The following is a 21,310-nucleotide window of genomic DNA, read 5'->3' as shown; positions in this document are numbered from 1 at the left end:
TTAAGCAAGAATAGATTTTTGCCTATTAATCAACTCAGTCAACTTTTCAACAATTTTTGTATTAAGTCAATCCGAAATAAGTTAAGTTTTATTATGGTACATATTCTTTTTCTATTCGAAAAAATTATTTTATAGAAGTTTGAGTACTGCGCAGATAAAATAACGCAAAATGTTTATGTTAAAGTTCATTCATATTTAACAAGATTAAAATCCGATCATCTCTGAATTTAACTTGCAAAAATAACGAAGTTTCGACTAAACGTTTATATTTGAAATCTCAACGTCTGGTAGATGTATTGTAAATTACTCTAAACATGTTTCATGTTTAATTTCGATGAAAAATTGGTTGTTAAAAATTCATATAACAGCTTAAAGTATTTTAATTTAATACTCGTCAGAGATAAAAACGATGGAAACTGTTATTTAATCTGTTAATCTTTGAAGAAAAGCATTAAGCTTAAATCGATTTATTTAAAAATTTTAAATATTACCTACAAGTTATTTTATCTTTTCTTTAGTAGAATTGGTTAAAAAGTACTTTTTAAAAGAATTGGGTATAGAAAATTATTTTGAAAATTTTGTTATGAATACGTAGATAATATTTGTAATGCCTACTCTATTTTTTAAAGCTTATAATTCATTTATTAAAAGTATAATTAATTATACATAGCTCTGCAAAATATACCACACCGAAACATATATCTATAGTAAGTTTTGTAGTAGCGTAGGAAGTGATTAATGCATTTTTATTTTTACCGATGTATTTTTGTAGATCCTTTTGTCGATTTTATGATATATAAATAATATATAGCTCACCAATATTTGCGTTTATTTTATGGTAGAACTTCTAACAAAATATTCGATTTTCAAGTGTTTATCATGTTCCGAAAATGTATAGATTTAATCACATGTAGACTTATTTTATTATTTGCATGTGCCTTACTGCCTATAGAAGTAATACATTTTTAAAAATTCTGTACTGGTACCTATTTATCACTTTTTATTTAGATATCCAGTATTCTCTCACATAAAAATATGTAATGATCTATCTACAGTGAATGAGCATTTTGAACAGCACCACCCTCGTATTTTAAAAAGGATGGGTCATTTTTCTCGACCTCATCATGTGTAATTTTTGTTTCTATCCCCAAATTTTGTGGCCTACAGGGTTCAAGAAACTGTCAAAGTTTGTAAAATGATGTTAAGCATTTTTTAAGAAGAAAAACTAATAGTTATATTAAATTTTACTTATCCTTATTTGCAAATACCAAAATTTCATTTGCAGTTTTTATTTTTTTAAAATGCAGTATTTGGAAGAACCTACTTAAAGTTACTAAATCTTCACATTAAAATGATGAAATGTTTTGTGCTAAAGTTTATAAAAAGATATGTTGTTCTTGGACAGAAATATCAAGAAACAGTATACATATGGCAAAGCAGATATTATCGATTATTTTATGTTAAAAAAAAAGAAAAATCGAAAATCGACCCTTTCGTTTAAAGTACGAAGGTAGTGCCTCTCAAAGTTAAACACAGCGTATATATTTACAACTTGAAGATAAATAGATATAACTTTTCACAGATTATCTTAAACACAAAAAATTCTACCATTTCCAAATTCATTTAATTGTTTTCAAAACTAGTTTGAGAAATCTGTTCAAAATACTTGAAGAAGTACTATTTAAAACATAATGTTTTGATTTTCGTTTCAATTTATTATCATTTTATATTTTCTAGAGAATTGTAGAAACAGTAAGTTGTTTACTTTTTATGTTTAATCCAAATGATTTAAAAGTAAATGTTTTGAAGAAAATAATATTATTTCAATTTAAATTGAAGTGTAATTTAAACCTAACAATAGTATTTCGCATGTTGTATTTTGATTAATCTATATCATCTAGATCGATAATTTTTGAGATATAGGTTGTTGAAATAAAAAAAATGAAGACGTTTGATAAAGAATGAACAAACTTAGGCTAATGATTTATCCAAGTAAAGGTAAAAATGCACTAAATTCAGATGCGAGTGGTGACATACCGGAAATTCGACGCTACTAGATATTCTGAAATTTCGATCGCAAACTGTAATATAACATCACAAGATATTACACGAAAAAGATGTCTTTTATTGTATTTGAAAAACGAACCGTTTTCAGTGGTAAAAAATACGGCCTGAAAAAAAATTACATTAATTATTTTCTCGACTTTTCATGATGGCGTATTTAAAATGCTATATTTAGAAATATTTTTTTTTGCAAAATAAGTAATTCTAGGGCTTTATTAAGTTTAATAAATTCTAGAGTAACGCTAATAATTACAAAAAAAATAGTAAATCGAAAATGGTCCGTTTTTGCGAATAAAATGAAAGAAAACTAGAAGTTGTGACAATATTTTGAAAATATTAAGTGGTCTCGAATTGATGGCGTCTTTAGTGAAAGTATTAAAAATTCGAATTTCGTCTTTATTTCGTTACGAAATAATTATAATGCCACCTACACATGGCAACGAGTGAACTTGAGTTTTGCATGCAATTGTGGAATTTACTGTCCACAATATTTATTTTTAGTTGGACTGGCCCGAATGTGGGATAGCGGCAAGTGTGAGATATAAATTAAATATCAGAAATAGCATCAATATGGGACCTAGCTTTTACATATTTATTAAAAATATTTACTACCAATATTTAAAAGTACATCATAAAATGATTTAGTGATTAGTTTTAACTTAAGTAAGACATTTATAATTAAAAGATTAGAAACGAAACATAATATTGTGCATGTACATCCCTTTTAACGTTTGTACGGACGGGTTATCCGATGTCAAATCTGACATCTATGTGTAAGACAACATGACCTATTAGAGAGAAGTTGCATCGTTTCCAAATGATACTTTTTTTAACGCTCCCATTTGTTTTATTCAAATATGGAAACAGCAGGAAATTCTACGTGTATATTTGATCTTGGGTCAGATTGACCCCTAGGGGTCCTCTGAGGGTCAAATTTGACCCCAGGGCTCAAGATCAGTCACAATTAAATCATAAACCATGACGACAGTAGTTTGTATGGAATTTGACACAAAAATGAATGAATTAAACATTTGCCATAAAATGTGAACATTTCAATCTGAAAGCTAATTTGAAATGATTATATTGTAAACTTACCCTCTTGGCTTCATTAATGAACGTTATTCCAGTATTCTTCGCAGACTGGTAAAGGGGAACTATAGTTTCAAACTTCTCTTCAAGTGCCCTCATTGTATCATCATCAATGTTGTTCCTATTTTGCAAGAGTAACGTTTCCAATTTGTCCATTTCTTTGTTAACGATGTCAGCTTCCGTATGGAATTTGACGTATATCCTGGAAAGGTCCAAACGATTTTCTAATATATTCTTCAGCTTCATCCAGCGATCGTGAAGCTCTTCAACTTTGGCGTCTACGTCTTTCCTCTGACTGTCTTCTAAATACTCCAATACTGGCGGCAGTGTTAGTAGCAAACTGTTAATTTCATTGCCCTTAGTCTGTAACAAATATACGTATTATTGCATGTTATTAATTAAAATCGTTATTGTTATTTTCTTATCGCGTTTAACAATAAAATAAATTTATCCGATTCCACAGTTTAGTAGGCGTCGTTTTTCAGTCATCGTTATTCAGATTTGTTAACTTTTGATTTGTTTAATTTTTTTAATTTAAGTTCATAATTTACGAATTCCATATCCTACCTGCACCATTTAAATATAAAAGCTCTATTAATGCTTTGTTGGCAATACAATTGAATAATTATGCTTTTAAGAGAACAGTTGTCTACGTTGTTTTTTTTTTACCTGTTTTACTTCTGTGGAAATTATTCTGTTTTCAAATAATAATAATTGTTAGTATATGTATATATCACGTAATATCCCAATTTAAAACAAACGAAGAAAACATTTTAGAACAAAAATAATCAACAAGGACATGGTTGAATTGATGGCCAGTAACTTTAAACTATACACTTATTGATAGAGAAGATGAAACAGACAGACATGAAACCTACATTATCTTTAGAAATATAGGAACGGAGGGAAGTAGAGGTGCTAGATAGTCGGGTTTTTGACGTAGTAAAGAATATTATAGATCGAAAAGATTAGTATGAACATAGTTAGTTAAATATTTATCATGAAACTAGATGATACAAATAGATAAATAAGTCAGTAATCAATAAAAATAATGTGAAACATCATTATGTAGACATCAACTTGAAAATTAAATTTTTTCCTTCATTCTTCCTTCCCTTCCATTTATCCTTCCGGGTGTCGGACATCTTTCCTTTTTCCCACCATTGCTAATTGTTGTACCCATTTCTGTTGTAGTATATCTTTCCCTTTTTTTTGTTATATTTCTTGAATGGTGTACTTTCCTTGATTTGGTTCTATCTTCATAAATGTCCATACCAATTTATTGCCAGTTATTTTTTTGGTTATTGGTCTATGTTTTAACATTTCTGTTATTGTTTCATTTCCTATTCTATTCCATCCCATCTCCATTACTTTTATTTTATTATTGTATTTCTTTTATAGTGTCCAATAGTCACTGATATAATACAGTTAGAATACTCTTGGTTTCATTTCTTTCATCAATTCTGTTTCCTATTACCCCATTAAGTATGGCATATTTGAATTTTTTCTCTACTTGATAGTTTCTGTTTCATTTTTCCATCGTCAGTAACCATGCTGCTTATATATCCATAGGTTGTTACTACTTCTAGTTCAGCTTGTTTTTGTTAATTTGTTTGCCGTTCATTGTCATCATTTTGCTCTTTTCCGTGTTAATTTCCATTTTTAATTATTCTATTTGATCTTCCTATACATAAACTAATGCAAAAAATAAAAGGGTCAAAAGAATTTCTGAAATTTTTCGTGATTTTTAACAGACTGTATTTAGGTGAAAAATTGTCGTATTGGGAATTTAAAAAAAAGCATTTTGAAGCTCTAAAATTCTAGTTTTTAGATCTTTCAGTCGAAGGAGCTCCGGTTATCATGCAATTCTAATAGCGCCACAAAAAAATTTTGCAATTTTTTTTTTCGGTTTTAATCATGATTATGAAGTGTTTAAGCTCAAAAAATGTGCCCCTTTAATTTTTTTCAAAAGTTTGACTGTTTGAAACAAAGAAACGGTTCGCTAAATCGAGATGAAACTTCACAGGGTTCTTCTGGGTATATCAAACTGTAAAAGTCAAGCTTAACATTAGTCACTTCGTGAATATTTCTAATTTAGCCGTCAATTTTCTAAAAAAAACCATAAATTACCCTTTTTTTTTCTCCTATTTTTCAAAATTCGTGTAAAAGATGAAAAAAAAAAATTCCGAAAAGTTGCGGCAGCATATTATAGGAAATTTATTCCAGTTTTCGAAACTGCCCTTCAATTCTCTGTACGACCATTTGTCGCCCAGATATCGATGATTGAAGACAAAAGGATTCTTTTCCATTAAAAGTCCGATATTTCGATGAAAAATGGTCGTATCGAAATTAAAAAAAAGGAAATTGAAGCTGAATAAACAAGCTATCTGGTCCATGCAATGGCTTAGCTGAAAATGTTTTTTTCAAGTCCGTGGACTTGAAAAATTTTTTTGTCGCGCTTTTTCTTAGATTTGCATGATAACCGTAGCTACTAAAAAATTTCGACCGAAAGATTTAAAAACTAAAATCTTAGAGCTTCAAAATGCTTTTTTTAATTACCGATACGACCATTTTTCGCCTAAATACAGTCTCAAAAATCACGGAAAAATTTCGAAAATTCTTTTGACCCTTTAATTTTTTGCATTAATTTATATCAGTTTTTGCATTTTTTCTTCGGAATTCAGACTCATAAGATCCCGTAAGAAGATTTAAAGCAGGTATAGAAAGCATTTGTAATAGATCTTGAAATTAGTAAAACGAATAACGAAGAATCGTTTTAAAAATAAAATGCAGATGCAAATTATCATTAAAAAACGAAAAATTTCATTCTATAATTCGTTTTGTGACTTGCTCTTGTTTACGGGATATTGAAAGAGACATTCTTTGTCTGGGAAGAATGTTAAATTTGTTGATTTGCTTCTTCTGCACACATAACATGATACACTGTATCACATTTTCTTCTTCTTGTAATAATAATCTTAAGCTAAAGAAGGGAAGTGCTTCTACGTGTAGCAGGCACTATTAAATTACCCCGTTAAGTGCATGCTATCTCGAGTTTAATGGCGAAGTGATTATAAATTACATTAACATATAATCGCCAAGTTCCCGTAATAAAAATTTAATTTTCGTTATTAACTTTATCTAAAATAATCTATCTTGTTGATTCCATCTCCATTGTGAACAATTATTATTTTTACAGAATCTAATAATATTTCGGTAGACGTTGTTGCCATTCTATTTACGTATTATTTATTGTGAAAATTTTATAGAGACATGAAAGCGTTGTTTGGAAATTTTAGAAGCTCAAACTCCTCTTACTTCCGACAATTATGGTTAGTTTTTATAAAAATTGTACGTGTAAATAGCTACTGCGACGAAACTGTACTCTTCCAAGCTTGAACACACATTATCTTCCATAATAACGTTGGGAAAGCATGGTATTAGGAAAAAATGTTTTAACAACAGGAATTTGTCCTGAAAACTTATTGCAAAATCGCTGTATCACTCTGTACATACACGAAGTACCTTACCTGCAAGTCATTAAGCAATTGATTATGCAGATCCAGAAAGTCCTTAGCCATTGGTAGGTCGCTACCCATGTCTTGATGCCCTTGCAGGAACGCCTCCGCAATCGTTACTAACCAAGTATATATCTCATTGTGTCGCTCTAAGAAATTGTTAAGAGCCGTGTTTATCCTAATGTTCTCCTCTCTGTGGGCGGTACACAGACCGTCTAAAGTAATTTTCTTGTTTTCTAGCTCCTCCACCATACGCCTGACGCCGTCGGTGCCGGGTACACCTCTTCCTACTACGTCCAGAATGGCGTACCCCTCCGCTATGGGGGCTGCTGTCGCTTCTTCTATTGCCCTGGAGCATTGGGCGTGGAGCTGGGCAAGCTGCGGCGACGTCTTCGGTAAGTCTGTGGCAGTTAATTGTATTTCTAGTTGGTCTAACTTCGTAAGCACCTGCAACATAATTATATGAATAAGTACAATTTTATAACCTGGGTAGCCACGTTCCTTGTGTTTGAGGAGACAGTACATTTTATGTGAATACTAGCGTAATAATGAGATATATATTTTTCTTATTAAAAAGTACAAAAGGTGAATGAGAAACACTGTCGGCAAAATTTTGGCTTTTAAAAGCATTTTAAGCATTGCAGACGAGGAAATAGGATTCGTCACATGTCAAATGGAATTATTTCCTCTAAATTTTCGAAGAATCTTCAGCTAATCAGAAGAGAACGGAAGCTAGTTATGTTGATGATGACCAAATGTTGACCAAAATCATACATTGGGGGTATAGTAAAATGACAGCTAGATACATTTTTCATTTATCGCTGGATTATGGTTTCAGTTACTACCTGTATAAAATACAGTCACATTTCTTATTAGATTCCCGTTCGTGGTGCTTTCTTATGGAAGTGAATATGTAAATATGAGAAAATTTCCATAAAAACTGTACACAAATTATATTAATTTATGTAGATAAAAATGGTTTTGACTGCGTAAATATACCCCGTTGGTAAAGCTATAGTTAATATGTAATTAGTTTCGAAGTTTTCACTAGATTGCCCACGCTCAACAGGTTATAATGCCAATGCCTTTTAGTTGGAGTATGGCGCTGGTTAATGTTGTGTTGTCTCTGTTGTTTCTCGAAGGTGGACCAGAGAATGAATAAAATAATAAGTTTTTAATTTAACATTTGATATTTAGTTATATTTTTGAACAGAAAACTTGTTTTGTATTCAATAATATTTTAAATCATATAAGTTAAAATTTTTGGATTAATTCCTAGAAAACGGTTGTCAATTTCTATTTAAGTGCCAGATTTCTAGTGAAAACAGACGATTCACTTTGCTGCTTAGAAAAAAATAGTAACTTAAGATTTTAATTGACTGTATACACTAATGCAAAAAATTAAAGGGTCACAAGAATTTCCGAAATTTTTCCCTGATTTTTGACATACTGTATTTAGGTGAAAAATGATCATATCGGGAATTTAAAAAAAAGGATTTTAAAGCTCTAAGATTCTAGTTTTTAGATATTTCGGTCGAAATTTTTTAGAGCGCTACAAAAAAATTTTGCAAATTTTCTTTTTTTTGAGTTGACGGACTTGGAAAAATTTCTTTCAGCTAAGCCATTGCATGGACCAAATAGCTGGTTTATTCAGCTTCCATTTCCTTTTCTTTTAATTTCGATACGACCATTTTCCATCGAAATATCGGACTTTTAGTGGAAAAGGATCCTTTTGTCTTCAATCATCGATATCTCGGCGACAAATGGTCGTACAGAGAATTGAAGGACAGTTTCGAAAACAAGAATAAATTTCCTATAGCATGCTGCCGCAACTTTTTTGAAAATTTTTTTTTCATCTTTTACACGAATTTTAAAAAACAGGAAAAAAGTCATTTATGGTTTTTTAGAAAATTGACAGCTAAATTAGAAATACATATTCACGAAATGACTAATTTTTAGAATAATTTACAGTTTGATATGCCCAGAAGTACCCTGTGAAGTTTCATCTCGATCTAGCGAACCGTTTCTTTGTTTCAGTGAAACCTCAAAAAAATTTTTTTTGCCATTTTAATCATTATTATGAAGTGTTTAAGCTCAAAAAACGTGACCATTTCTTTTTTTCAAAAGTTTGACTGTTCGAAACAAAAAACGGTTCGCTAGATCGAGATGAACCTTCACAGGGTTCTTCTGAGTATATCGAACTATAAAAGTCATGTTTAGTCATTTCGTGAATATATCTAAAAAAACATAAATTACCCCTTTTTCCTATTCTTTAAAATTCGTATAAAAGATGAAAAAAAAATTTTTTTCTGAATAGTTGCGGCAGCATATTGGAAATTTATTTCAGTTTTCGAAACTGCTCTTTAATTCTCTGCACGACCATTTGTCGTCGAGATATCGATGATTGAAGACAAATGGATCTTTTTCCATTAAAAGTCCGATATTTCGATGAAAAATGGTCGTGTCGAAATTAAAAAAAAAGGAAATTGAAGCTGAATAAACAAACTATCTGGTCCATGCAATGGCTTAGCTGAAAAACATGTTTCCAAGACCGTACGGACAAATTTTTTTGTCGCGCTATTTTGATGCATGATAACCGTAGCGCCTAAAAAATGTTGACCGAAAGATCTAAAAACTAGAATCATAGAGCTTCAAAATGCTTTTATTAATTCCCGATGGAAAAATTTCGGACATTTTTTTGGCCCTTTAATTGTTTGCATTAGTTTACATATATCTGGAAAAGGAAACACAGATCTAAAAGGCACCAAATAATTTTAGTAACGAATTACTCTATAATTATTTAACTTATTACTCTTTATACTATAGTTATTTATTTACAAAAAAATGCTTTGTCAGTACAACACTTTGATTAACGTTAAAAACTCATAGGTGCAAATTTTTTATGTAGAAATAAATGGTACTTTGATTTAATTTAGTAACGGGAATTTTCACGTCTGTTTCGGATTACTCCCTCGCATATATGGTCCATGATCAAAAAGAGTGTTTTAATGTCGTTTTATCCGGTTCATTCCATATTTTAAGAAGGAGATGTTATTGGGTTGATTCAGATATCTTTATTGTTTTCCAGCCAAACATGTTTAATGGGATCAAAATCTGGACTCATCCTAGGTAATTGATACTTTCTTGGATTAAGGTGCTTTTGTTCTAAGGAGATGAATCAATCGATTGTACAAGTTTGAAAAGATTAGGAAAATATTACTTTTCGGGATTCTTCCAGTTTCTTCTTCCAAAAGAACTCATGTATGTACCTATAGAAAAGATGATGTGTAACTTCTCTTTTTACTAGAAATCTATCAATTTTAAGAGAAATTGACGACACATTTGTTGCGTGAAATCTATAATTAATTTAGAAATTCTGTTTCTTTTTTGGAAAGAGGGGAAAATATTTTCAAATGGAAGGTGTCATACATCCTCCACTAAGCCACTAATTTAAAAAATGAGATATTTCATGATTGTACCTTATTTCTCTATCTACTCGAATAAAAATATTGTTTGCTGATTTTTTCTTAAATAATGAATAAAACTGTTAACAGTTCCCAAACACTTCACTAAAATTGTTACAAAACTGAAGTTTGATAGACAGACATTTTGATTTTCGTTCATACATCTCAATTTTGTAATAATTTTACCTGATGATTAAAATTGTTGGAGTGTATTCTAACGTTCAATTTATATTGATAATAGCTTCTCTTGTCTAACTACGCGTGGAAAAAGTCCTACGCCAACACTATAGGTATATAATCATCATGCATGATGATGAAGCGAACTAACCCAGAAACCGTATTGTATCTCCAGAAGACTGGAACGTTTACAGCAACGTTTTTAACTAACATTAAAGACTTAATTATATAGAAATGTGTAAAGAATATGCTGTATTTTATTAAATTTCACTTACAAATACTTTTTGACGAAACAGCCAACAACGGTGGCCTGCATTCATTGGTTCATTATTGGGGTAAAATAATTTAATAAAACATATTTTGCCTTCTGTGGGTGTTTCTTGAATTTATAAACTAAGTTTTCGTGTCAACCATGGAACTTCATTTACCGCATTACTTCAGAGATATTTTTTATTAATATGGAATAGAAATCTTCTTACATTACGTCACGGTTATATTGATATCGTAATAAAAGTGAATTATGTATACACCTAGACGTGAAGGTCCGTTTAGGAAATGTATTCTTGTAATTGACATCAGCCGTAGGAGTGTTTGCAGATGTCGTAAAAGGAATAAATAGATCTTAACTGTTGCTACCGCTAATGTATACAGAGTGGATGAAATTCATGAAATAGTTTCCTCAAATATGTCTAGAGACTAACACTACAGAAGTATAAGTGTTTTTATGATTTTACTTAAAAGTTTATGTCTGGAGGCAACGTACCTCCAGAACTAATTCTCTAAATAATAAATTATATCAAAAGCATCACTTGAAACTTGAATTCCTTGTCCTAAGAAAGCCAGAGTACCTACCTATAGATGGTAACCCCTAATCTTACATTTGTTTTATTCATTACTACTGGTTGTTCGATGGAAACAAAAGGTAAAAACTCATTCTTGATAACTTCACTTGATGTATTTTTGAAAAGTTAAGGAAAAGTTTTTATTTTTTTGAGTGCTTTTTGGAGACATCCCCTCAAGTGCCAAATGATCCAACTGGTTTTTAGTGGATTCTAAACAAGTTAATTCGCGTACATAGTCGAATACGATTAGAGATATTAGACCGATCAAAATAACTCATTTAGAGAAAAAAAAAGAAAATTGTTACCTGAACTTTTATAAGTGGAAATGGTAAAGGGGCTTATAATAAACGAAAAAAAAATAAATGCGTGAGCAGGGGCTTCGGAGGGTTGATTTGGGGGGTTGAAAAGTTATGAAAAATTGTATCATTGGGATTTCTGGCGAAATGACGTCAAACAAAATCTATCTAATACAAAAGTTGTAGGTCATGCAAAAATCTACAACTTTTGTAGAAGTAACTTTTTAACATAACCTCAAAATTTCAGAGAAAAATGCGAAAAACAGGTTTTTTCTGATTTTTCGTTTTTTATTTCTCATTTCCGCAAAAATAATTTAAATTTGACGAAACTTGGTGAAAGTATACCTTTCTCTATCTTAAATAACCTCAATTTTTTAGATAAAAAAAATCAAGAAGTTTCTGAGATATTCATTTTTTCGGCCTGAAACACTTTTTTTTTCAAAGAAAAATTCTACTTAAAAAAATTATCATTTTTCCGTTTCGACATATACTTTTTCGTGAAATAAAAAAAATTGTAATCACAGCTCAAAAACATGCTCAAAAATGCAAAAAAGTAAATAATGACTTGCAACAATGAATTTTTTAGTTATTGTTGATAATTTGTTTAAATTAAAAAACATTCAAAAACTGATGACACCATTCAATTCTACGGAAAAAAAATAAAAAAAAAACTGTCTCATTGTTTGATCCAAAACTATTTTTATACAGTATTGTTATAAACATAAGTCGAATAGTGATAAATAAAATAAATAATTTTTTTTCCGTAGGATCGATTAGTGTACTTATTTTTTTAAAGTTTGATGAATTCATAGATATACAGTGTGTCCAAGATAAGGATGGCATAGCATTAGGATCTAGAAAACGGATCAGATTAGAAAAAGTCGTGTTTTTTTATACTTAACAATATGTTGTTTAGAAAGTTTTAAAATTCCTGGTAGTTCCGGAGATATCCGGAAAAACCCGAAATTTTGGTAAATTGTTTAATTTTTTCTGGCTTTATTTAAAAACGAATTTTAAAATAAATTACATATTTACAATGCCACTTTTTTCGCTCTATACAATGGCGTCAACATTTTTGCAATCCGACGTTTCGTCTTCGAAGGGCCATCATCGTGTTAATTTTTTTAAATCCGTCGCTGCTATTTTTATGACAAAATCTAGTCATTTTTAATTTTGAATTAGAGGATATTACTATTGTAATCGCTTAAAAAGTTTTTAGCTTGTTTTAGCTATAATTTAAAATTTTTACAAAAATAAAATTTTGGGTCAAACAATGAGACACAGTTTTTTTTATTTTTTCCGTAGAATTTAATGGTGTAATCAGTTTTTGAATGTTTTTTAATTTAAACAAATTATCAACAATAACTGAAAAATTTATTGTTGCAAGTCATTTTTTATTTTGCATTTTTGAGCATGTTTTTGAAATGTTATTACAGATTTTTTTATTTCATCAAAAGGTATATGTCAAAACGAAAAAAATGATTACCGGCAGAACTCTGTACGATTTTTTAAAGTAGAATTTTTCTTTGAAAAAAAAGTGTTTCGGCCGAAAAAAATTAATATCTGAGAAACTTCTTGATTTTTTTATCTAAAAAAATTTGAGGTTATTGAAGACAGAGAATGGTATACTTTCACCAAGTTTCGTCAAAATTAAATTATTTTTGCGGAAATGAGAAATAAAAAACGAAAAATCATAAAAAAAAACCTGTTTTTCGCATTTTTCTCGGAAATTTTGAGGTTAAGTTAAAAAGTGACCTCTACAAAAGTTGTAGATTTTTGCATGATCTACAACTTTTGTATTGGATACTTTTTTGTTTGACGTCAACTTTCGCCAGAAATCCCAATGATACAATTTTTCATAACTTTTCATCCCCCCAAATCAACCCTCGGCCGCCCCTGCTCACGTATTTATTTTTATTAGGTTTATTATAAGCCCTTTTACCATTTCCACTTATAAAAGTCCAGGTTTTTTTTCTCCAAGTGTAATTTGGTTGTACTATAGTTACTACCTTCACCTTTCGTTGCCCTTAATCTGTTATATTTCACAACAAGCTGTTTATTTTAAATAGGATGAAGTTTTCAATCTCGTTCAGGATATCGTTCATTTGGCCTAGATGCGGTTAAAGACGAAGACGTAAATATGCCATTAACATGTAAAATATCACCTGCTCTTTTGTTGTAAAAATTAAATAATGACGTAACTAAGCCCGAGATTATCTATAAGTAATATTCAACATTATATTGGAATGCAATAAATTGACAGGCATCTGGTAGATTTCTAAACGGGCGTTCGCGAAAAGGTCGTGCTAGAAAACCAGTACTGTATAAAATAAACGTATCATTAAACTGTCTCCCAGCAAACACAATGCACCACACCTAACAATGCAGCTATCATTATAAAGATTGCAATCGTAACCACGAACCGTTTGCGCTAATCTGAAGAATGCAATTACGCGTTCAAGCAATGATTCCCTGTTCTGCAGATCGGTGAGATAGTCGGAGGTTGTGGAGAGGACGACGTATGATTGCGCGGTGGCCTGTTCCCCAGCGAAGCACCCGGAAGCCACCAGCTGTTCCGTGGCTTTGGTTATTTTTAAGGCCCTCTCTTGGAGCTGCTTCGCTTCGGGCAGTAACTTCTTGTGTTCGTGCAACAATAATTCTGCACTCGAGGATGAGTCGCCTGGAATTAGAAAATTTGTTTACTATCGGTCAATAATAAATAATTACGGGCATATGCAGGTGCAAATGAATGATGTTACGTAATGGTCTCGAGATTGTGCGGCTAGTTTGAGTTATGACTCATTTCGTAGCCGTAAAATCTGTAAGTATACGTTTATGGGTAGACTTTTATGATTATTGTTCAGATTGTTTTATTCTGAGAAATGTCATGAGCTAATACCTTAACAAATAAGCCCTAAACAATTAGAAGAAACTAAGTTCTTGACGTTTTTAGGGAAAATTCTAATTATAGATTAAGTCCTCTCGCCGGTATTTATATTTGTTGTCCGCATTAATCTATATCGTTCCAAAGAATGTTTCGAAGAATCTCAAATAACGTTTACTATACTTTCTGAACCACCACAAACAACCGAAAAGAACAACTTAAACTTATTAGATTTCTAAGTATTTCATATTTTTTAACTGACGATAGTGAAACAAAACTAAACGGCGATTATTGATTACAGTGATTACAATTCTAACTTCGACTTACCGTATTGATTACTGTTGGCTAACAACTCACGACGGTTATGGACTGTCTCTTCCAAATCTCTCAAGTCCGCTGCCAGTAAAGCCAAAGCAAGGCATTGTTCTAGCTGAGTCTTCCGTCTGTTGAAAGTCGCTTCTAGAATTTGCCTTTTTAGATGAAGCTCATCTAGCCAGCCTTGTACTTGTGATATCGCTGAAAAGTAAAAGTTGGATTTAGATATGAATAATTACATTTTGTATATAGCGGCCTTATTTTGACATAGGAGATGAACAGTTTTCGACAAAATATTGTTGCTTAAAAAATAGATAATTATATTTCACTGTAAATAAGACAAAATAATATTCACACGAAGAAAAGGAAATGCTTTAAAGACTTATTAAATTTGTGATTTAATGACAAACAGGGTAATTAAAACTACAGTAAAGTAACAGTACAAAATTGTTCAAGAATGTAATGTGTGCTGTCGCTATGGTTCATTACTGAGAAACTCTTTTGCACTCACAACCTGCTGTTGCGGATATAGAAATATATTAACCAATTAAAGGGAAAAAACGAAATTAACGTATAATTTCATTAAAGAGTAAAAGAGGGGTTATATGCATATGGATAAATAGAAATAAATACAAGTTACCTACTAAAAATGTGGAGGAATGTGAACTTTACAGAAGCACAAGAATAAGTAACAATCTTATTCTTATGACAGAAGTGTAAGTTAAATAGAATATAATCTATGTTTTGATGGTGATGGAAATTGAAAATTGTTGAAACTGACTGAAAGTATTTGTTTATTCATTATCTTCATTAATGATCAGTCATTAATCAATTAAATAATAATTCATACATTTTATTAATTCTTTGGCAATATATTTGCTAGCTGAGGGTATTTATGTTCATAGGCTGTTGGAGATAGATAATTGGTAGCGTATTTGGTTATTGGCAAAGTCTATAGATAAATAAAATACACTGCCTATATCAAATAATTTTCTATATATTTGTTCAGGTTAAATGCTTTTATCCAGATTTGAATTTGGAACGAAGATATTGAGGCAAAAATTATAAAATTTAACCGAAATAGATAATTACAAAATAGTTAATAGCTTTAGAGGTTGACATAAATTAATACATACTAATTTTTACAGACGTTCCTGAAAAAATATAAATATTTTATTTTAGTTAAAATTTGAACACCACGTATCTTGGAAACGAAACATTTTTATTTTGATACGTGCGGCCGTATTCTTCATTTTTTGTTTCAATATTCTATGGGTACTTAAGTATATCCCTTATATTTACTAAATCTATTTTTTAATATACATAATGTTAAAATTTCATTAAAGGAAGTACTATTTTCTAAATACAATTTAAATCTATATAAAAATTTTGTTCATTTTAAACTTTTCAATTCTATACTGTTAGACATTCGTCAAAGGGAAGGGATTTGGTGAATTAGACAAAAATTGATAAGCCACATATGAAATACAAAAATGGCAATTTTTCTGTTCGTTTTGGAATAAAAAGTGCAATTTAGATTTTTCCAATCGTTTCTGAATAAAACATAATTATGAAAACGTTTTATGGTTATATTGAAAAATATAATATAATGTAATATAATATAATATAATAGTGCCGCCCCTAGATAATAGAAAACAGTTTTAAAACGTGTATATGTTTGATGCAACTTATTTGAAACTTTTTTCATATTGCCAGATAATATCATTATCAGACCTGCAGAGAAATACATTATAAGTGGAAAGGCTCCAAATTTTTTATTGGAAAATAAATGGTTTTAATAAATACATTTTATTCGGTATCGGTCAAGTTAAGAAAGATGCTCAAGACCATTTTTTTTGTAAAATTGTCAATGGTGTATGTGTTTCAAAGAAAACGTTTATATATAGTAATATTTTCTTATTTATAATGATTTATAAAGAATCTTATTATTTTTCAACAAAAACTTAAAATATCGGCTCAATGATCTGTAAAGCTTAATCGTTGAAAACATTGTTTTATTTGTGGACACTGTGTATTACATTTTAAACTTTTTAAGTTAATATAAAAACTAGTACATACACAGCTGCTATTTTACAACAGTCAGGGCTAAAATGGTCGTTAGAAGCCCTATTTAAACAGCTACAATTTCAACATTTCACTATTTCTGATTGGAAACATTTTATTGTCCACAGCTGTAACAGTGTAACACAGCTGTAACACAAAAACAGTGTCGCAAAGCATAAAAGCGCAGTGCAATTATTGTTAAGAAAAAGGTTTTTGATTGAAAAGTTCCTTCCAAACAATATTTTGTTCGACACGGACCTTTCAATAAAAAATTGTATAGGTAATTAATTTTATTTGCCAGAGTTTAATTATGTTGTTCTTGCTATCATTTAACGCTGACTTTTAATTAAATTAAACGAGAAAAACGACTCACCTCGATTTACGGAACTTCGAATTCGATCGGGTCTCGAGTCGAGTGTGCCTTCGGCTCCAAGTTCTTTCAGCTTTCCCAGTAAAGAATTCCCGGCCTGCAGAGCACCCATCAGGGACTCCAACAGGGCCCTTCTCAGCTCGTGTATGGTCGTGAGGAAACCCTTTACCGCTCCTATCTCTATCGGTAAGACCGTATCCGTGCAAGACGCTTCGAGGGCGTCCATCTTTTCGAAGAATTCCTGGGCTTTGGTGTGGTATTGCACGTTTAAGTCTAGGATTTGCTTTCGGAGTTCGAGTGTAGAATTGATGTCCTTCCAGGCCCTTCCGAGGGACTCTGCCATGGCCGCGTACACTTCGGCTCTGGGTTTTTGCGTGGCAATGAGTTGGTCCGCTTGGCGCAGGAGTTCCTCCACGGGGCTCTGTTTATTCTGTAAAAATAGATAGTTTATTTTTGATAATTCGCTTCTTACAACTGAATAGAGAATAAAAGGGAAACAAGTCCACAATAAGTAATTTTTAAAAAACTTTTTATCTTGAAAATTGTATAAATAAAAGTAAACAGACGGAAAAATGAATAATATGCATTATTGACAACACGTGCATCGCTAAAGGAAAACGCTCAACTTCTATTTTAAAGAGACTTTTATCTTTTTATAATAAAAAAGCTTATGTCTTGCAAAAGATGTAATAAAATTTCCAGGGTCGTATTTAAAAAAAATGAAGTTGATGATGGTCCTGGAGAGACGAAACGTTACATATGAAAATTGATTATGCCATTCGATAGAGGGCAAAAAGTGGCCATGAGAAATTGTTCTTCTTTTTTTCAATATCACCTCAAACAAGGCTGGAATGAAACAAAAACGGATTTCCAAAATTTCGGTTTTTTTCAAATATTTCGAAAACTAATCATATTAGCCTTGATTTTTTGGAGGCATAATGTTGGTCCCCTGATTATGCAACTTTGCCTCCATTTCAGCTAGTTCGTATCTCTTACCGTTTTCGAGATTCCTGTTGTGAGAAGCGAATTTGTAACAGCCTGTGTAACGATCTATTCACTTTAGGTGGTGTATTTTCTCAGAATATTTTTGTTATACAACTAGAAATACAGGCGAATTTATGAGGCACTATCACAAAGCTAATCAATCCTGTGTGGCATCAAATGAAACATTTCTGGCACGTTTGTGATCATTAATTTCTATTATTTTGCGTCCTGTGTCTTCCAAACTTCTATTTATTAGTTTAATTCAATTCCGAATGCCAGTACTATGAATAAATTTAGATTGGTGTACGAAAGTACAAGAATAATAAGTTGACCTCTTGTCGAATATTGAAATATGTCACTCAAAGTACATATCGTCACCTCAGTTATACTGTTGTATGTCGCATTTTTGGCATTTTTTAGTTATTAGCGCTACAAAGTTGTATGTCGGTAAAACTTTTTTTCTGTGGAGGCACAAAGTTGTATCTTAATAGTTTTGATGCAGGCAACCAGAATTATAAAATTGTATGCATCCAATACAACGTTTTTACGGTTGCATAGTGGTATGTGGTACTTACACTCTGTTAACCTCAAGAATTTTATTATCTTTCGGTAACAAAATTGTATGTGTCACAACAACTACATTGTTATTTTAAATATAACTTCTGTAACCATGAAATTCTATACTCCTGGTCACTCATGTAACCAAGAAATCGATTCTGTACATAGTTGTATTGAAAGGGTATTAAATAAAACGGAGTATTATTCACCCTTATCTCTGTTACGAATTCTACTAAAAGTGAAAAACCGTATAAAATTATCCAATTAAAGGAAGATGATTTTAAAGATTATAAAGCATGTGCTTCTTTATATAATTACAAATCCGTTCCTTTTAGCCACGTCGTTGCCTTAAAATTCACGCAATCTCAATTTGAAGTAGAATAGAATATAAAATAAATCATGCACTAAAAAAATGGGAAAAAAGTTTGTATTCGTGATATCCGACCTACAAGATCTGATGCTGCAAGAACCAGCAATAAAATGCAACTCCCATCGCGTTTATCTTTTAATGAATCCATTCCCGAAAATAAAATACAAGCTCTCAAAAGTATGTTCAAATGGATGCCTGAACATATTATACAGCAATATTTCCAAAATAATTTTCCTCTGCTCTTAATTTTGTTATATTAAATGTGTTTCTATGAATAATGTGTTAACTTTTTCGAAAAATGTCTGTAAGGATTACTTTTTTTACGTTTATAAAAATGCAAAGTTGTATGTTACAGGCAATTTGGCAATAAAGATTTTTATTGAGATAACATAGTTGTATGTTTTTTTTAATATCTGAATTTTAGCATAAAAACTTTTTTTTCTAAGTTTTGTACATGATGCTTAGTAACTTGTACTAAAATCTAGCTAATTTAATTGTATCAAAAATGTATCTTTAGCACTGCCGGAGTTGTAATAACCAAAATTTTGTTTTTCGTTTTTCTCAAAACTAGGTTCAGTGCACATACAACAGTATAATTCTGAGGTGACGATATGGCGTTGTGTAGGCAATAATTATATGTTTGTGGTATGGAAAAATTTTCCGGTAGAATAATGAGTAGTATACTATCACGAGATTTCTAGAATATGGTGTCCATAGGCGGCACTTTGTTGGTGGTTTACTTATCTTTCTCTTTGATTTATTAACATCTACCAACCATTTTGTTGTCGTCATACTCAAATCATCCTGTAGAAATATAAAATCGCATTGTAACTGATTTCTATTATTTTTATAAGAATGATTTATTAAGCTATATTCTTTATAATTTATTTGTGAAGCTCTAAATACAATTTCATCTATATATTTTATTGGACAATATAGAATCTTTCTATTGTTGATTGTCATAACAGATACACTGTAAAAAAAGGTAATGTTAATTTATTTTTAGATAAATCGTAACCAAAGAAGAGGTACATATTGAAACTCCTGTACTATAAAAAAAAGATAGAACTTGAATGAGGATACATTGTTTTGATGCACGAGTAAAATAATAATTTTTTTATTCCACTTGACATATTTTTACAGAAACTGTAAAAAAATTGCTTGCTTTCCAAAGGTAGTATTCATGTTGTAGCGGAATATTAAATATTTCTTGAGGTTCAATCACCATGTGGAATAAATACTGTACAAATTAAATTATCTTGCATTGTATTCAAAAGTACATCAATTAACATTATTTCGCCGATAGTTATCTAAATATTTTCGAAATATATGAATATCTGTTTGTTATTTTGAATAAAAGAATAATACTATTATTACTGACACGAAATTTGAGCTTGAAACTAAAATCTCGTATTATTTAGTGTTACGTTTATCATTAGAATATGATTGCTCTACTACAAAATTTAATTGTTTGCTTCCCATGGTCTTTAAAAGTAGATACTGCCTACAATTTTTTAAATAAAAGTGTGTAAAACTCAAGTATGTTGTGTTCTAAAAAAAAATTCAAAATTGAAACTTTCAACAAGTGTGAAAGATATAGGTAAAGGCTAAATAGTTTAGTGCCCTACTCTGAAGATTGATCATATTTGACATAAATTAAATACTATTATTACAAATACTAATTAGAATAGCTATAAAAAAACGTATAATTGTCCAGTTTGGAATACCCCCGACAAAAATTTTGAGTGGGTGTATTACGTGGGCATTGCATATGAAGAAATAGAATCCCTAAGTCACACAGTATAGTTAAACTATATACATAATCAATTCGTATATGTAAATAAATGTATGTTAACTTAAGGTTATCGTACGTCATTTAAATAAAAATATGTAATATGTATATTAAAACAATTTTTTTATGTTGTCACCATACTTGTAACCTTATTCGTAATGCGTTTTTAATGTTCAGTAATATTTTTATAGGACTGGACAAAATAAATGAAAATTTTAATAATTGTTTATATCATGTTTCTTGAAACAGGTTAATTTTTAATTTATTTTAATATTTGAGATAATCTTTCTACAAAAATAACAGTTAATGGATGATTATCGTCACTTATTCTTTTATTTGACATTTTCCTCGGTTTTGGCATTATCTAACTTCGCATTATTTTAAGAGAAAGTTTTTTGGCATCTAAAAAAATATGAAAATAAAATAACTCAATGACCCTCAATATATTTACATATTAATTATATTACAAAACTAAATGTAAAATAAATGTGTCACCACTGCTTAGTATTGCGATACGTAGATA

The 21,310-nt window shown here is 30.5% G+C and overlaps 1 protein-coding gene across 6 annotated transcripts in view; it reads right to left on the bottom strand.

Annotated features, from left to right (window-relative positions):
• Positions 1-21,310, bottom strand: part of LOC108913037 (titin) — a 164,038-nt gene that overhangs the window by 42,553 nt on the left and 100,175 nt on the right. For all 6 annotated transcript variants that reach the window (XM_018718493.1, XM_018718495.1, XM_018718496.1 and 3 more), the window contains 5 exons: positions 17,087-17,513; positions 14,662-14,850; positions 13,874-14,130; positions 6,684-7,118; positions 3,160-3,516 (listed from right to left, as the gene is read on the bottom strand). In XM_018718493.1, coding sequence (XP_018574009.1) covers positions 3,160-3,516; positions 6,684-7,118; positions 13,874-14,130; positions 14,662-14,850; positions 17,087-17,513 — 1,665 coding nt within the window. The remainder of the gene's footprint in view (positions 1-3,159; positions 3,517-6,683; positions 7,119-13,873; positions 14,131-14,661; positions 14,851-17,086; positions 17,514-21,310) is intronic.

The sequence above is a fragment of the Anoplophora glabripennis genome, unplaced genomic scaffold (assembly GCF_000390285.2).
Source record: "Anoplophora glabripennis isolate ALB-LARVAE unplaced genomic scaffold, Agla_2.0 scaffold485, whole genome shotgun sequence".
In the NCBI taxonomy this organism is placed as follows: domain Eukaryota; kingdom Metazoa; phylum Arthropoda; class Insecta; order Coleoptera; family Cerambycidae; genus Anoplophora; species Anoplophora glabripennis.
This window is presented reverse-complemented; position numbering and strand designations above follow the sequence as displayed.